The sequence below is a fragment of the Phlebotomus papatasi genome, chromosome 3, assembly GCF_024763615.1.
Source record: "Phlebotomus papatasi isolate M1 chromosome 3, Ppap_2.1, whole genome shotgun sequence".
NCBI lineage: Eukaryota > Metazoa > Arthropoda > Insecta > Diptera > Psychodidae > Phlebotomus > Phlebotomus papatasi.
The window spans coordinates 535,299-553,543 of record NC_077224.1 but is presented as its reverse complement, the minus strand read 5'-3'; the positions used below and the strand labels follow the sequence as shown (position 1 = coordinate 553,543).

Below are 18,245 nucleotides of genomic sequence, written 5' to 3'. Positions count from 1 at the left end.
AAGATTAATTCGTAATAGCTGTTGTTTTTAAATTTTTTTAAAATTATTTTATGCTATTCTTATTCATGTTCCATTTTCTTATACAAATTCATGTATAAGACCATATGCATTCAACAAAAGTTTGCAGGTAAAATGATGCACAATATCACTCTACGATGGATACTCTATATAATTTATATGCCAAATTTTTCCAAAATCAATGATACAATCACAAGCGATAAATGGATTTTAGAAAATATTCACCTGAGATTCTCACGGATTACACAAGAAAAATTTGGCATGTAAAGTATAAAGTCCCTTTAAGATAGTGGGACTTGAAAGACGCGACATCGTTTCACATGCACTTCTTCCATAAAAGACTGAAGCACGGTGGCTACTTTAAGCTCGAAAAACTTCAATACATAAGTAAAAAATCACTCTTTACTATTGAGAAAGTTGTCAGAACTTTATGAAAATATAGGCCCATTTATCTTCATTAGTTGTGAGAACTAAATGGAATTAGTGACCAATATTAGTTGGGTTATCGATTTCATTTAATTAACACAAGCAAATATAATTGTATGAAATCATTATGAAATAATTGCCGCAACTTATCCACGTAAATATTGCCTTATGTTCTCACTACTAATAAAATTATTATGAGAATTTTTTTTAAGATTATGACCGTGGTGTCACATATAAGATTAATACTAAGAGTAAGAAAAGATGAAAAGAGAGGTATTTAAACGTAAATTTTTCACGATGCGTTCTTTTAGCTTTCTTTTATAATTCTTTTAATTTTCTATTTTTTTTTATTTTCTAAATGCTCTCTAAAATTGTGTGTAAAATACGCATAGGGCTAGTAAAAAACATACCTAGAATGGTTTGCACAACACGCACAGCACGATTACAAAATGGATTAAAAAAATCACGCATAGCTCAATTAGAAAATGGTAAATGCGCTAAAAATCACGCACAGCTCAATCATAAAACGGTTAAGAATTCGCTCTAAGGAATTTCCAGTGAATTTCGTTATAAGCTAGAGTCTTTGTATTTTTGTCTTTGTATTTTCCCATTAATTATTATCAAATGATTTTTTTTGTTTTATTTATTCATATTGCTTAAAACTTAAACGCCTTTTTTTATTTTAACGTATTATTTAGTTTATCTATTAAAATTTCAGTAAAAATTAAAGCCCAAATGCTCTCCGTTTGCTTTCTTAGTTTTTCAAAATAATGAAGATTATTTTTAATTTTTCGGCACTTCCACTTCCTGACAATTCTATACACTTCCATTTGCTGTACACCACTTTCTATCAATATATTTCCCCCTTGTATTTAAATTTTTTGAGATAGAGTTTTGATTTTATTGGTGAATAAATAATTTTGTGATTCACTGTAATATTGAGTAACGCAACAATTCGACGGAAAGTAAAATTTCTTCAGCTGGTAAGTCTCACACTAGACTGACACTCGCGACATGGCACACAAGTAAGTATCCACCTTCGCTTTCATCTCCAGCATCCACTCCCAACATCCCCAATGTCTCTCTTCCTATCCTTCGCAGATTAATCCTCCTGGGCATCCTTCTGTTGGGTTCCCTCTATTGCCTGCACCTTCTAGCCCAGGACTACCAGAAGATCCGACGTCCTGTTCAGATGGCAGCCAAAGCAGCAGCCAAGAGCCTGGGCTTAGATTTTCTGACCGGACGGAAGCGTCGGTCGGTAGAAGAGGTAAAGAATTGCACCATGTCCAATTAACGCATACTTGGACTACATTTAGCAACAACTCCTCCACAGTCTGAACACGGACAGCCTCCGGGTATTCAGTGGGACACCGTATTGAGACACGATCCGCTCCTCTGTTCAGTGTCTCTCGTTTGTCAGCTGGCTGCTGGAGCTGCGGAAATTCCTGATTTCTACGAAATAAGGAATTTCATACTGTGAGCATGTCATTATCAATTATTAGGTGGATAGAGCATAAATTATCCATTACTTTGCCGCCTCCTTTCAGCTCAAATGCCAACGACTCGGCCCCAGAGAAAGTGAAGAAGGCGCGTAATCTTGGCAGAAATGCAAACAGCGTCAAGGAATGCTTCCAGAAATTCAACTTTTGCAAATTATCCGCCAAGACGATGCTTCGAATAATAGATTTAGAAACTACCCTGTTCAATTGAGTGCCATTTCCTCCTACACACAATAAAGGTGCGTTGAGTTTTCAAAAATTCAAAGTTTTTATATCGGCTGGCTTGGAAGAATACTTACGGAAAGGACACACGAATAAAAAAGTCTGAAACTATTTTTTTTAAATAAAATGTTGTTTTTAATAAAAAATATGCACTTAAATTTACTTAGGATGGGACAAAATGTGGCAGATAAAAATTCTTGGGCATTAAATTTGTACCATAGATAGTGTTTATGAATTTCCTGAAACAGTAGATAAATAAATTTTGGCAAATAGGTCGGTCAAAATTGCTTTTTCCTTTAACTCTTTCGTCTCTTTTGGGACTCTGAGTACCCAAAGCAGCATATGAATGTTCTGTGAAAAACAATGTTTTTTAATTATTCAGAACTGATAAAAATCCGATTCTTGTGGATAATTACAAACTATACGCATGTCCAAATGTAAGATATTTTTTGTAGGACCTCAATTAATTCCTGAGCTTAGATATTTTTGATTAAAAAATGGTGAAATTGTCTTGCAGCATATGCTGCGGTCCGGAAAGAGTTAAGAAAAATTTTAAAGAGTGCTATAAATATTATTCGTTTATTTTTAACCCTTTAAGGACGAGAGGGTCCAAAATTGGGGGTCAGAAAGTCACTTTTCTGACTTTTTAGAGCGAAACATGGCTTTAGATGGCTTTAGAAAAAAAATCATTTTTGGGTCACCGCGTCACCGGTAATCCAGTCGTCTTTAAAGCGTTAAGGACGAGACACTTTACGGACCGAAAATCAACAATAAAAATGAAACTGGAAAATATAATCAATGAGAAGTCTCTAACCTTGGAAAGCCCAAAAGAGTCTGATTCGGTGTATTTTGTGCCTCTATGGACATTAGGGACAAAAGTAACCCAAAAATTTAAGAAATTTTTCTGACAATACCAATGAATAATAATTTTATTTGCTTAAAAAAATTGGAAGTATGCAAAATAAATAAAATCAATTAGGAATTTGAGAATTTAAAAAATCGTCATGTTTAAGCTTAAATATTTGCAGCAGAGCAAGTAGCTTAGAAACCTGCAAAAAATATTCTAGATCTAGATTCCTTCAATCATAGGGGAAAGGCTCATAATTTTGTCCAGTTTCTTATTTTGGACACTTTGAGGATAAAATTGGACACTAAAAATAAATTGATTAAAACGATGGATTTTAATTGGAATATTTGATGAATAATGAATTCTATCTAATTATTTGTTCTTTTTGGAGGATTTTAACACTAAAATCGTTAAATTTTCAATAAGATTTGAGTTGAAATTGCTTTGTTGAAAATTCAGTGTGAGCAATTTCTTGCGAGAAATATGGCAGAACTTCGTGTTTACTTCAGTCTTATTTAGCCGTGGTGAAGTACTAACAATGCTTCTTCGCTTTTTTTGAGTGATATTATTGAATATTCATTGAATATTGTGTTGATTCACGTTAGTGGTGATTTGTACATTTGACCTGAAATGAGATTTGCCTTGTTTTTTTTTTTTTTTGATTGAGATTTGCCTTGTTTTTGGACAGGTGTTTTTCTCACGAAATTTCGTAAAGTTTTAGCTTTTGTGATGACTAGTTTGGACAAATGCCTGGAGAAACAAAGGAGCATCATCTCTACGAAAGAGATGTAGCGAGAAATGCCTTGAAAGGCTCCCGGAAAGGCCAGGGAATGAGTGAATCCGCACGTACTTGGAGTATCGAAGTCAACTCACTTTAATGAATGATATGGAAAGTTTCCGGGCTTCTTGTGACATTCTACGGTTCGCTTACATGAACAGGAAAAGGACTTGATTAGATTTGTTCATGAAATGAAGAACAATGGGCATCCTGTTAAGGCGGACTAGCTGTCCAAATTTACAGTCAAGTTGTCCAAATTAATAACCATGTTGTCCAAAATAAGAGCCAAATTCACCTCTACAAATCAATTCATTTTTAAACGTATTAAAACTAATTTTAGTAAAAATAAGGCGATAAATAGCTTGCTAAAAACACAATGAGGTGACTGTTGTTTATTCGTTTTGTTTAACATTTATGTCATATTTCTGGCTAATTTTAGTTAAATTAAGTGCTAATCTTTATTGTTAACGGTACGTGAAGTTTTCAAATGAAATAATTAGCTATTTCGTGAACAAAAAGGGCTTTTTGAAGTGTCTGCAAATGCTTCAATAGGAAACCCCAGAAATATGATTTTTTTTTGGAGAGATTTTCTTATTGTTTTAGATGGGAAAGGGGAAAAGACCAGGAATAAGAACAAATCCTGCACTCAAGAGCAATTCAACAAGGTTTTGGAAGCCTTTCGTCGCGGTTTCACTTACACTTCTTACACTGTTTGTCTCCAATTAGAAACTGTTCCTTGTCTCCATTTGGATTAATTTGTTTCCAATAGAAGCATTTTACACTCGCGTATTTTTCTTGTATTTAAGAAGTTTTCAAATTATATCTAGAGAATTTTCACTAAATAATAACATTCTGGAAGAGTCAAGGAGCAAATTTATGTAATTCTCTTCAGAAAAATTATGAACTTTAATGTTGAATCTTCTGTCAAAGTGAAAGCTTCTGAAAATGGTTTTGAATTACCCTATCCTTTGATTTTGAATATTAAACTCGGATGCCAAACTTTATCAAAGGCCTGGGCTAGGTCTATGAACACTGCCGTGCATAATTTTCCATTATTCATAGATTTTTGCGCTTCTTTTACTACACGATAAACCTGATTCATATGAAAGATTTTTCTGCTTTTTTTTCATTTTGTAATTCTTCATTCTTACATTTTCTTTACACATTAAGCACACTAAAAAAATACATGCAATTAAGAAACTTAATTTCAAGTCGCTTTTTGGAGAATTTTCACTTACTCTTTCCGCAGTATTTATTCCAAGATCACCAGAACCGAGTGTAGGCAAAACAATTCTTTTTCTACATTCGGTAGAGAATTGCAGAATTTGTATTGGCTCAAAAGGTCACGTTTGAGGATCAATTAATTCACAAAGAACACATTAGGAAATGAAGAATAGAATAATTACAAAATGCTTTGATTTTTGATATCAATCCGATTGATTTATTACTACTTACAATACCGTTTTAGTCATGGTGGAAACACAGAATTATAAAACAAATAAAATTGACAGAATCTTGAATATATTTTTTTTTAATAAATTTAAGTAGATTTTTATAAGTTTAACTCACTTTTTCCACTTTTGAACGAGCTATATTTCAAGATCGGAAATCTTACAATGTAATCACAATGCTTTTTTGTAAAGTTTAAGCCTCTTCCCTTAGGTCGTTATTTTTATAAATTAAAAAATATTTACTGAAGCTGCAGCAAGAACTGGAATGTCTGATGTTCTCCGGTTGCCGAACTAATGCTGTGCAAATAAACTAAAAAAAAATAAATTACTAATATCACAATTGAATTGAGCGGGCATCTCGCTATTGACTGAAGTGTGAAGGTAGAGTAGCAAACGCCAGGAAGGAGAAAGCTTTCACGCTGAAGACTCCATCGTGATGATCTTTTCCGTGTACAGTTTGAGATTCAGATCAACGACTATTTTGCAAAATTCACTGTTCTGGATCTCCACAAAATCCGCCAGGATAACATTGACTGTAGGTTGATCTCCTGGACGCCAGGGTCCGGGTTTTTGGGTGGCAATCCAGGAGAGAAGCTTCCGGAAGACTTTACGGGCACAAGTTCGCTGAAGAGAGGAAAAGAAGCGTGGCACAGTGTAAGATATATTGGGAGTAAGTACACATTGGGTAACGAATCCCTGTTGGGGAGATCGCATGGATAGACTTTGCTCCAGATAATCCTTCAGTTTGCTCACATTGGTCTGATTGGGCCACGGAGTCGGCCAATCCTCAGCAGTCCAGAAGCTCTGGACAAATTGAGCTTGGTGATTCCTGTAGATTATCAAAAGTTGCTTCCCACTCTCCCAAGCCACTTTTGGTGTCCACTGCTTCAGCAATCGACCATCTCTGGGCCAGACTTTTCCACCCAAGACATCCTGAAGCATACCCATCAGTTCAGAATGATTCTTCTCCTCAAACTGATACATATGCTGAATATCCAGGATTATCACTTCTCCCGGATGACTCTCTAGGAAGTCCCTAATTTCATGCAGAGCCTCAACAATTTCTTCACAATACAGTCCATGAACAAAGTAGTACTTCGCATCGGGGAGGCGAAAACTAATCCTAAAATCAAGGTAGCGAATCCCATTGAGAAGTTGCTCTGTTAAGGAGAGTTTCTGCGTCACTGCCCAGCGTTTGATTACGCAGGGAATGAATTTGTGCAAGACATGAACGCATGCTTCAGCATCTGGTGCCACGGGACTCAAAGCTCTCATGTCATAAGTCATTGAATCGTGAGTTCCCGGAATGGCTAAATTAATCACCGGAATATCCTTGAGTGGTACTGGAAGATTCGTCATCCAGAACTCAAGATTTTCACTCAGTTTCCCACACATTTTTTTTTGTTTTGGTAAAGTACTGTGAACAAAAGCCTTTTATCAACCCATTGATAAGCCAAATGCGCCAATTTAAAAGGCCAGTTCAATGACTTTCGATTTGGTGAGACTCTTAATAAATCGCAGCTGTTGCAAATACAGTATACTCTCTCTCAATTGGGCATTTGGGGTAAAATGTCATCCGGTTTATCAATAGATTTGGACATCAAAGCCTTTGTAAATTCCACAAAAAGGGCTCAATTATAAAGAATCACGATAAAATAGGAAGAACTACAAACAAACAAATTAGCTTAATTAATTTGAACAAATTAGCTTCATAATTAAACGTGAAAATTGTCAACAAAATTTTTCGCCCGATTGAAAAAGAGCCGATTGAGCGAGAGTCTACTGTATAGCGATATTCCTTCTTCAATTTAAGCAATTTTGATCAATAAAATCCCAAGATATACCACGGAATGGGCTAGTAGATCTATAGAACATTTTTCCAGCTGTGAAAAAGTTTGGAACCTTTTAGAACTCTGAGTACCTAAAGGAAAATATGGATATAAATCAGCTTCTTGTAGACGATTATAAAGGAAAAAGATGCCACAATCTAGGATATTTTTATAGGAGCCGGATTAATTCCTGATCTACACGGTAAAAACTTTTGGACACTGACCAAAATATTGGAACAAGTTTTTCTTGGAACAAATTTTTTTTGGAATCGATTTGTACCTAGAAAAAATATTTTTTGTTCCAAAAAGTTTTCTTTACAGTTTTGTTACGAAATATAGTTACAATTTTGTTAGAGTTTTCTTTTGGAACCGTTTTGATACGGTGAAATGTCTACAAATTTGAGTTGATTTCGTTTTATACAAATTTGTTCCCGAAATTTGGAACGGAATTTGTTGCACTCGGCTGTTTTGTTCCCAGTGTCAGGAACAAATTGGTACATATTTTTTATAACAATATTATTCCTACATCTGTAACATATTTGTTCCAAAAATTTTCGGTGTCCGTGGACGAGGTAATTTTTGGAACCAAATTGTTACTCATATGGGGAATCTTTTTGTTCACATTGTCGGGAACAAATCCGTGTAAGTGATTTCGTCTTACAGTTAAGGCCTATACTTCAGTCGAGATGGATTTCGGTAGCGAAAGTTCATAAGGAACATCAAATAAAAATCAACTTAAGAGTATTTTATACAGGTGCGTGTATGACAAAATCATCAGCGAGTTCTGGCAGCTGGACAGGAAGGGAATCTCGAATTAAAAAAGTGAAACCATGTAGCACGAAAATTGCCACAGATTTGGCGTCCTCCTCGCTTCGTTGGTGGCGGGTGACTGAGTGTGAGAGGAGGAGGGATACGATTTTATACTAGACGAGCTATTTATTGAAACAAATTCGTTACTAATATTGGGTATCTTTTTGAGTCTCGTAAAATGAACAAGATTATGCCAAAAATTATGGTGTCCGTGGACGAGCGTGTAAGATATTTTTGATCAAAAAATTGAGAGAAAATCGTTTGCTAGGCAAGGTTACGGCCGGAGCGAGTATCCACGGGATATTTTATTATATTTATACAATGTAATCATGCTGCAAAGTCGTATATCTTGTGTTGGGTGAATATGCCAAGTCCATTGTCAACCACTCAGTACGTTTTCCCTGTGATAAGAATGCTTCTTCCGTCCCCCCGAAGTTTTTAGGCAGAGGCGGTGCATTATTTTCAATTTCAATTTATTAAAAAAAAAAAAAAAAAAACACAACAAATGGGGTGCAATCCTCTTACAAATGTTTGGCAGTGAAAGAAGAAAAAAAAAGAAAAAGGAAGCTTGGAAAAAGAAAAAGCCAGTGATAAACCTACATCAGCTTATAGAGGTGCGATTCCTTCATTGCAAATTTGGATTGTGGCAAACTCGAACGATATTTATACATAAATAATGCAAATTTCGTTTAATAATTCTTAAACTGTATGTAACATATTTATCGTTATTAATAAGGAAAATTGAATGAGAAATGCGTAAAAGTGTCTGAAAATCTTTAAAGTCGATTATCTCGGAAACTATGAGAGATAGAGGCCTCAAAATTTACATCCATTTAAAGCCTCTTTCAGGCTTGATATATGCAAAATTTCACTTGAAAATGAAAAAAATTGGATGAGAAATGCGTAAAAGTGTCTGAAAATCTTTAAAGTCGATTAATCCGCGAAAAATTCGTGCCCCGTAAAAATCAGCGAAAAAATTCGCACCCCGCGAAAATTCGCGAAAAAATACGCGCCTCACGGCTTATCTCAAGCGTTTTAAGATAAGTCCTCCTCTTTGCCAAGTTCCCTGACTTGGTGGGGCAATAAAAGGTGTCTACAAAACTATGCCATTTCATTAACCCTTTAACGACGAGACACTTTTTACGGAATGAAAATCAACAATAAGAATTAAACTGAGAAACATAATCAATGATAAGTCTTACATCTAACCTTGGAAAGTCCAACAGAATCTGATTCGGTATATTTTGTGCTTCTATGAATGATAGGGACAAAAATAGCCCAAAAATTTAAATAATTTTTCTTACAATACCAATGAATAACATTTTTCAATTTAATGAAAAATATTGCGTATGAGTATTGTAGTTTTTTATTGCCAAAAGGGTTTTGCTTAAAAAAAAATTGGAAGTATAAAAAAAAATAAAATCAATTATGAATTTGAGAATTTAAAAATTCGACATTTTTTAGCTTAAATATTTATTAAATAGCAAATAGTTGGAGACTTGCAAAAAATAATCTAGATTCCTTCAACTTTCTACTTTACAATTATGCACAGACATAAGAAAAAAATAACTTTAGGTAGTCAGGAAAAATTATTTTCTTTATGGGACACCGGTGTTCCAATCGTCCTTAAAGGGTTAAATGAAGGATTTTTTAAGTACCTAATAAGTACACTGAGAAAAATCCTAAAAAGTTAAAATAGCATTCCGGAAATGTTAATTTTATCCTGTATTATTGATCCGAAATCGGTGTAAATATTATGCTTTTTAGGTGTATTATGGGTTAAAGTTACCCTTTCTCATGTTAATTTTACCCTTAAAAAGGTGTAAAATTAACATTAAAAAATTTTGATATATTTTTACACCTAAGTGTTAAAGTTATGAGGAAAAAAGTTAATCGCACTCCCGTTTTTTTCTCACTTTACGTCAGCTGTTAGGAAAATTGTCATAAAATATGAAATTTCCTATTTCGTATTTCAGGTCAAATGCAATATTAGCCCCATGCCAATCTTAGAAGTTCGAGCATCTCCTGAGTAAACACTAACAAATTCTGTATTTTTTTTTATTTCCGCAATTTTAGATTTTTTTTAATGCCCCTTCCGTGGGATATCTTCCTTTACGATAAATCCTGAATAATCTATGTATTCTTTAAAAATCTCACCAACCATAAGTCAAAACAAATTTACTCGACGATGTTTCCTTGTTTACTTACATTTTTTACTCCTAGTTTTTTTATATTCCTAGTCTTATGCACACTTTACTGCATTCTGCGCTTATTCCCGCGACTTCTGAGTTACTCTTTGGACGTAAAGTACACTTGGTGTGAGGAAAATAACCCAGGAAGACCCAGGAACAAAGAGACAGACTGCAAATAATACTACACGTAAAACAGCTGTTTCCCAATCAATGAAATGCTTCTATTTATTTCCGCAAGAGGGACTTGTTGCAGTTGGAAGAGTGTTCACATAACCTCACTGAGCTTGGCTGATTCGGCGTTTTTCTTGTCTCCTGCGTGGCCCTTTTAGTGGTGAAAATCTGCATGAAAATGTCTCTCAGTGAGTACAAATTGAGTTGTGAGTTACGAGGGCATTCCCTGGATGTCCGAACAGTGGCTGAAGGAAGTGATTTTATCTTGTCTGGATCGAGAGATATGAAAGTGAAAGTTTGGGCAAAGGATGGGTTAGTTGTTTTTGTTTGGGTGTTCTGATAGTGATGATACTAATTATCCAATTGGGGCTTTTCTGGCCAGAAATGTGTATAAGGAGAGAGGTTGTCTTCAAAATCACTCCAATTACGTAGCAGTGGTATTTTATCTGGAGGAAGAAGGTTGGATTTGCACAGGAAGCAATGACTCTACAATTTGTATCTATACTTCCGGATCTATGGTACCTATTCTCACCCTGAAGGATCACAAGGCAACAGGTTGGTGGAGTGTGAGAGTGTCGGAGCCCTTTGGTGAGTAAATAATTGATTTTATGGTTTTTAGTGAGCTGCTTATGTAAGGGTTTAGAGCCCAGAAGTATCGTGTCTGGGAGTTGGGATAAAACTGGGAGAATTTGGAGGATTTCTGATGCCAATCAGGTGTCTTCGGTGCTTCTGAGTGGGCATGAGGCAGCGGTGTGGGCTGTGGAGTCTGTTCCATGTGGACAGAGGTATGTGACAGGATCAGCAGACAAGAATATTTTTGTGTGGAATGCTTCCGGAGTGAAGATATTTGTACTAAAGGGGCATAGTGATTGCGTTCGGGGATTGATCGGGATGGGGAATGGAGGACTTCTCAGTTGTGGCAATGATGCGGTGATTAAGGTGTGGAATGATGAAGGGGAGTGCGTCAATGAGCTTTTTGGTCACAATAATTATATTTATACAATGGCTCTGAATCGAAGCGTCGGGGAGGATGTGCTAGTGAGCGGGGGCGAGGACAGTTCTGTGAGAATGTGGAGTGCCTCTGAGGGGGCTCTTGGGGAAGAACTCCGTCTCCCAGCTCAATCCGTGTGGTCGGTGACTTGTCTCCGGAATGGGGATATTGTCACAGGAAGCAGCGATGGGATTGTCAGGATTTTCACGAGGGATCCGTCTCGAATGGCTCCTACTGACACTCTAGCGGCCTACCAGACTTCTGTTGAGGTCTGGCAGCGGGAACACAGCACAGAATTGGGTGGGATTAAAGTTAATGATCTCCCTGGGCCGGAATCCCTTTTGGTGGAGGGTACAGAAGGTCAGACCCGAATTGTACGGCAACCTAATGGGAAGATTGAGTGTTTCCAGTGGACAAGGGGCAATTGGAGCCTAGTGGGCGATGTCACAGGAGCCTCAGGTGGTACAAATGCCAGTTCTGGGAAAACCCTCTATCAAGGCAAAGAATATGACTTTGTGTTCAATGTGGATGTCGAAGATGGTGCCCCACCAATCAAATTGCCCTATAATCGAGGTCAGGACCCATGGTTCGTGGCCCAAGAGTTCATTCACAAACACAATCTGCCCCAAGTGTATCTCGATCAAGTGGCCAATTTCGTGATAAAAAATTCCGGAAATGCCCCAGTGGCACCTTCGGATTCCGGCTACAGAGATCCCTTCACGGGGGCATCGCGGTATGTCCCCGGGTCTGGGAGCAGTGCTCTCGGTGAAGACAATCTGGTAGATCCCTTCACAGGGGCCTCTAGCTACAGAACTCAGCAGCCTGTCCAAACTAATTCCGGAGAGCACTTTCCCGTCAGCACATACGCTACCCTAGCCGTGGCAGATCTCGAGAAGATTCTCAATAAGCTCAGGTAAGAACAGGGCAGAAAAGTTAGTGATAAGCCTTTATCAGCTTATAAAGGTGTGATTCTTACATTGCAAATTCGGTTTGTTACGTTAAAAAATGAACAAACAAACTAAAATATTGCCCAAGGTCTTAGCGAGGGGGACAGGAGGGGGGCGCTGCCCCCTTACATTGTGATCAAATATTTAAATACGTGAGATAATGAAAAAATTATACCTAAAAAGTGGAATAAACGGCAAATTTCCTTTTTTTTACTGAATTTTAACATTTTTAAACAATATTTTTAGAAATGTCTTGTGGAACACTAAAGGCAAAATTTGTTAAAACCGATATTTATTTTTTTACGAGCTCTCAAAAAACTTAAGGGGAAGAAGGAAGTCCCAAGCTGTTTTTCGTCATTTTCTTTGAAGGCAAAGGGTAAGACCAAGCTTCATCAAATTTTCGGTATATGTTTATACATATTTCAAATGCTTAAATTTTTTTTTTCGACAAAAATATTACAAAATGAAGTAGGTCCGAAGAAAAAAAACCAAAAATGATTTTCAAATTTTATGTGTATTTCATAGTTAAACCAAGGAAAACTGAAGAAAATAATAAAATAGAAATTTTTGTTAGGGTTTCTTTTTAAATGCATTTTTTGAGACAAAATATTGACATTAACATGCTGTAAAATATGCTGGCACTCAATGAGTCAAGTGGTAAAGCACTCGCTCTATGAAGCAAGTGTCCCTAGTTCGAATGCCCTTTAGGTCACCAGAAATTTTTCTGGCGTTAAAGGTGTTCGGATTGCATCCAGTCAACTTCACTGCACTTGATTTCACGGACATGGGACTGACAACCCCATCCCTGTATAAGAAAAAAATCACAATGTATGTCTAGATCTAGAAATACCCTTGCGGGAAGGCCTAGTTCCTCTATGGAATTTTATGCCAGCAATTATTATTATTATTATTATTAAAAGATGCTAAAAATATATTTTTTTTTTTAAAAATTGGCAAATTTGCAAGAATTGGCGGAAACGGGCGTATTTGACGTTTAAAATTTTGAGCGTGAGCCTACCCAAAAAGTTTGAACAGTTTTTTTTATATCTAAGCAAGATTTATTTTTTTAAATTTATGCAATTTGTAATTTTTAATGATCATATTTGTTGGTTCCGGGAGGTTTTACCTTATTCTGCTCTGGAAATACGAAAAAACACATCATCTGCAAGGAAGCGATATTTCTAAAATTCAATATTTTTGGTCAAAAATATCTTGGCTCAGGAATTAATTATGTTCCTACAAAAAATATCCTAGATTTTTATATCATTCCTTATATTAGTTTGTATTTGTACTCATCTAAAAAAATCGGATTTTATCGATTCAAAATTGGCTAAAAAAATTGTTTTTCCATGCGTACGCACAATGCCAAAGAAGGCGAAAGAGTAAAGATGGTTCACGAAGGTTAGAAAAAAAAATTTGAAGCCTCCAGTCTCTTTCTTTTAACTATTTTGGAAAATATTGACTTTTGATCAAATGCTGTTTTTTAGTTTTCGCGCCCATTTAAAAACATTTTTCACTTTTGCTAAAGTCATACTCATATTTACTATTAAGAAATTATAATCCTGAGTTCGATAAAACCATGACGAAAGGTTCAGTATACCTAAACATAAACACTTAAACATAAACACCTAAAATATATGGAGAACCATATTAAACGAGGATAAATTTCAATTCAATAGTAGATCAGAATATTCCAAATGTAGGAAAAAATAATCGTCAAAACGTTTCTTTAAAATGAAATTGATGTAATTCATAAGAAGTCCATTCGTGAGAAAGAGTTATACTGATTTATAAAAATTTGTTTTCTGAAATATTTTTAAAATGAGTTTCTTTTTTTGGCACTGATATTTCTAATATGCTGCCGATCAGCATATTTTCTGCAAATAGGGTCAAGGGAACACCTATTGCCACTTTAAGAACTCGTGATGACCTCGATCGTTAATTTTATCGTAAATTTTTGCCATGCTTTGAAAAGTTGTAGAAAACCTAAAATGTAAACTTATTAATACATTTACTTAATTACATGTAATTAGTATTGTATAAATAGAAACGGATAAAAATTTTTGAATATTGGAAAACATTACAAAAAATGTATAATTTAAATAAGAAATTATAATGTGATCGCGGCAAAGAGATATAAAGATTTAAGATCTTTAATAAAGACTTTTATTAACAAGTTTTATCACTTTTGTCAAAGGAATTGACTCTTTTTTGTTGTACAGTCAAGTGGGAGCATGGCAAGGAACCTCCACGTGTATTTACAGCTTTTCAGAACTAAATCGGTGCTCCTGGACAGTCCCCGGGGACTGACTAATCCTTCCACCACGAGGCTAAAAATTGAGTCTAAAGCCTCGACACGATTAATAATAATACAGTCGAGTTCCTCAAATTTAAACGACGGTTGAGTTTTAAAATGTAAGATTTGAGATTGTGTGAAGAAAGTTTTGCAAGGAGTCTGAATTAGAACCATTTTTCTTTGGTATATTATCGTATTATATTAACATCCGCAACAAATTCCATTTATTTCACAATAAATTACATTAATATATTTTCTAAAGTTATTTATCTTAATTTAGGGCAAGTGCATTTCACATGAATTCCGTACGTTTTTTAAAATATCGTTCAAATTTGAGTATTTCTATTGCACATAGTTTTATCATACAAGGATCATTATTGGCACGATCTAAATTCCGTTAAAATTTTCTTGGCCTGTTATATTTTTAATCTCATTCTGCTTTTCTGTGTTTTTGACACACACCGCAAGCACATTGATTCTCGTACGGAAGTTGAGTTCAATAGTTTCTTATTTGAAAAAGTAACTTTGGAAATACCGAATAATGAACACCCCCTCCCCCCACCCATTGAAATTTTTTTGCCCCCCCCCCCTTCGTCAAATCCTAGCTACGCCCTTGATATTGCCCCAACTCAAAACGATAAAGTTTCCGAAAAGAGTATCCCTTATTTTCGGCATCAGGAATGTTCAAAAATCAATATCGGAATATCAGACCGATCGGGGAAAATTGACCAAAATGCTGATTACAATAGCTGTGATTTGCAGAGAATTACACCTAAAAAGCCTAAAAAAAAACTCATAAATTCTCTTTAGAACTAAAAATTTAATCACAAAATTATTTTTTTTAAAGGAGTTTTAACACCGAAAATGCTCCGGATGAGGCAAAAGTCAATGACAGCATCCTGAGTGATGCTATTGCTGTGGCCAGAAGCGAAGGAGGGGCACCAGACGTGCAGATTGAGTGCCTCCGGAGTCTCCTGAAGTGGCCTCGGGGAATTCTTTTCCCAGTGCTGGACATTGTGAGGCTGGTGGTGAGGAATGAGGCTACATGTGGACTCCTGGTGAGTGGGGAAGTGATGAAAATTCTAGTTGAGTGTGTTAGTGATTCAGCAGCGAATCAGTTGATGGCTCTGAGGTGCCTCACTAACATGCAGATCCACCAGGTGGGCAGGAATCTGGTGCATGGGAAGTTGGGGGAGATTTTGGGGAGAGTGAGTGAAATCCGGAAGGGAAGTGTCAATGCTCAAGTGGCTGTTGCAACTTTCCTCCTCAATGCCACAGTGTCTCAGATGCAACTAGCCGATGGGGATGAGTGTAAAATCCTCGGGGAATGTTCACTGGAAACAATGCAATGGATTGAAGATCTCGAAGCTACTTACAGATGTTTCCAGGCTTTGGGAAATCTCACATGTACGCCAGTTGGCCAGGAGATTGTTGCTCTAATTGTATCTGTAGATACTCTCGTGGATAAAATCAAGGCTTTTACTTTGGGTAATTTGCCAGATGGATTTGATAAGCTGGCCAGATGTTCAAGGGATCTTTGCGTGAGTCTGGGCGTGTGAAAAATTCTTCTAATAAATATTTTCTTTTTTGCAATTTACTGCGACTTTTTTTCACGTATTCGCTTCAGGAGGTCATCCTTCCATTCTTTCTCTGAAACTCCATGAGCCCAGGCGGGAATTGCTTGCTCAGGAAGAGAGAATCCGGCCATAACATTCATTATTTCACGTTCTTTGTCTCCGTCCAAGTCGATTGTCAGGCATTCCGGTCGTTCAGCATTCCAAACTTCCCGCTGAACTTCTCTCTCTACAGTATCTACTGGAGGAACATCAGCCGAAGGAATTCCAGAGGACATGTCTGTGTCTTCTGTGCTCTCCAGATTATCCCAAACTTCCACATTTTGTGGTTCTCCATTAAGGGGTTCATATCCATCATACATTTCCTGGTCATTATCACTGTCATCGCTTGTGTTTTGCTGATAAAATGTTGTACCCATGTTTGGCACAATCTCATCACCATTACCATCTCCCGGATCACTTTCTCCGCTCACTTTAAACTGCATTTTTTCAGGATTGATTGGGAAAAACTCCTTTTATTTTGGTTTTGCGTGACAATAAACTAAGCGCGCCCTCTGTCTGAAAAAATATCAGTGGAAATGTCGTTCAGTTCCCCAACCCAGCAGGAATAGCCTACAGTTAACGTGACGTCACACGGTGTTTTAGTTTGTCAGTCAACACTACCTTAGAGAATACAACGGAAGGGAAAATCTTATCACTGCACTTTTCTCTACACGAAAAACATTAAAATCACTGAGAATCTTCGTGTGAATTTTAAAAGCAAATAAAATCTATAAATAAATATATAATAAAAAAATAAATAAATTATTATATTAATAAAATACAGTCGAGTTCCTCAAATTTGAACGACAGTTGAGTTCAAAATGTAAAATTTGAGGTTATGTGAAGAAAGTTTTGCGTCGCGTGGAGTGCCATTTTTCTCTGGTATTTCCTCCATATTATCGTTTTATATTAACTTCCGCAACAAATTTAATTTATTTCACAATAAATTACATTGATATATTCTCTAAAGTTGTCTATCTTAATTGACGGAAAGTGCATTTCACATGAATTCCGTTACGTTTTTGAAAATATCGTTCAAATTTGAGGAGTGAGAAATGTCATCTATACCCCCCCCCCCAAATGTTCAAATTTGAGGAACTCTACTGTAAATATATAAATCAATAAAATAAATAAAAAATAAATAAATAAAAATAATAAATAAATAAACAAGTAAAAATAAATAAAATCAAATTTTAAAAACAAAAAAAAGTGGTGATTAGCGTGATTATGAGAAGTTATGAAATTAGGCTGAAATTAAATTTCCATACAGCTGACTAGCTGTTTTTGACTGGCCTGTCCCCAATGAAATGTAAAACCGTAACATACAACCAGAGAAAGGACATTTCCACCGTTTAGTCCTGGAGGTTGGAATCAACGCTAAGACGGCGGTGGACGCATGGGAAATGGGAAAGATCAAGAATGAGATGAAATAAATTCAAAAGAAAAATCTTTCGGAAAATACTCCATTCAGTGCTGAGTAACACAGTCGGCAACATAATTTTCGTAGTTCCAATGCTCACCTCTAGGAGCACAAAACCAGTGTCCTTCACGTATATTTTCCAATTGGTATTTTGGGAGTTTCTTAACCCTTTAACGACGAGACAGTTTTCGCTGACCGAAAATTTACAATAAAAAGAAAATAGCTCAGAAATTTAAATAATTTTTCTGACGTTATCAATGACAAATAATTTTCACTTTAATGAAAAATATAATGTTTGAGTATTGTAAATTCTTATTCCAAAACGGTTTTACTTAAAAATAAGTTGGACGTTTAAGAAATAATTAAAATAAATTTTCTATATGAGAATTTAAAAATTCGTAATTTTTGAGCTTAAAAATTTACTATATAGTAAATACCTGTAGACTTGCACAAAATATTCTAGATTCCTTCAAACTTCTACTTTGCAATTACGTGCAAATATAAGAAAAAAATGACTTTAGGTTAGACAGGAAAAAATATTTTCTTTATGGGACACCGGTGTTCCAATCGTCCTTAAAGGGTTAAAAGTAAGGTATGAAAGATATTAATCTAAAAAACGGGAACAATTATTTTGCGTAGCATACTTAAAATTTGATTTTAAAAATTTTTGATAATCCGTAGGGTGGAGTATGTACTTTTGGCAACTTTAAGGTTTCATGTGCTTGTAATTTT

At 35.7% G+C, this 18,245-nt stretch overlaps 4 protein-coding genes across 4 annotated transcripts; 2 read left to right on the top strand and 2 right to left on the bottom strand.

Moving 5' to 3' along the window:
- Positions 1 to 1,425: 1,425 nt before the first annotated feature.
- On the top strand, positions 1,426 to 2,154 carry LOC129806380 (uncharacterized). The gene is made up of 4 exons (XM_055854934.1): positions 1,426 to 1,469; positions 1,546 to 1,711; positions 1,778 to 1,920; positions 1,992 to 2,154. Exons 1-4 carry the CDS (start codon positions 1,459 to 1,461, stop codon positions 2,152 to 2,154), a joined length of 483 nt encoding a protein of 160 aa, XP_055710909.1. The 5' UTR covers positions 1,426 to 1,458.
- Positions 2,155 to 5,208: 3,054 nt separating this feature from the next.
- Positions 5,209 to 10,299, bottom strand: LOC129806362 (PI-PLC X domain-containing protein 3). The gene is made up of 2 exons (XM_055854916.1): positions 10,089 to 10,299; positions 5,209 to 6,658 (listed from the first exon to the last, which is right to left on the bottom strand). The coding sequence occupies exon 2, from the start codon at positions 6,634 to 6,636 to the stop codon at positions 5,656 to 5,658; it is 981 nt and encodes a 326-aa protein (XP_055710891.1). The 5' UTR covers positions 6,637 to 6,658; positions 10,089 to 10,299; the 3' UTR covers positions 5,209 to 5,655.
- A 40-nt stretch (positions 10,300 to 10,339) lies between these two features.
- On the top strand, positions 10,340 to 16,074 carry LOC129806336 (phospholipase A-2-activating protein). Its single transcript, XM_055854881.1, has 4 exons — positions 10,340 to 10,555; positions 10,626 to 10,798; positions 10,863 to 12,147; positions 15,325 to 16,074. Exons 1-4 carry the CDS (start codon positions 10,416 to 10,418, stop codon positions 16,034 to 16,036), a joined length of 2,310 nt encoding a protein of 769 aa, XP_055710856.1. The 5' UTR covers positions 10,340 to 10,415; the 3' UTR covers positions 16,037 to 16,074.
- Positions 15,283 to 16,536, bottom strand: LOC129806381 (male-enhanced antigen 1). The gene has a single exon (XM_055854935.1). The coding sequence runs from the start codon at positions 16,534 to 16,536 to the stop codon at positions 16,072 to 16,074; it is 465 nt and encodes a 154-aa protein (XP_055710910.1). The 3' UTR covers positions 15,283 to 16,071.
- Between the last annotated feature and the right edge of the window lie 1,709 nt (positions 16,537 to 18,245).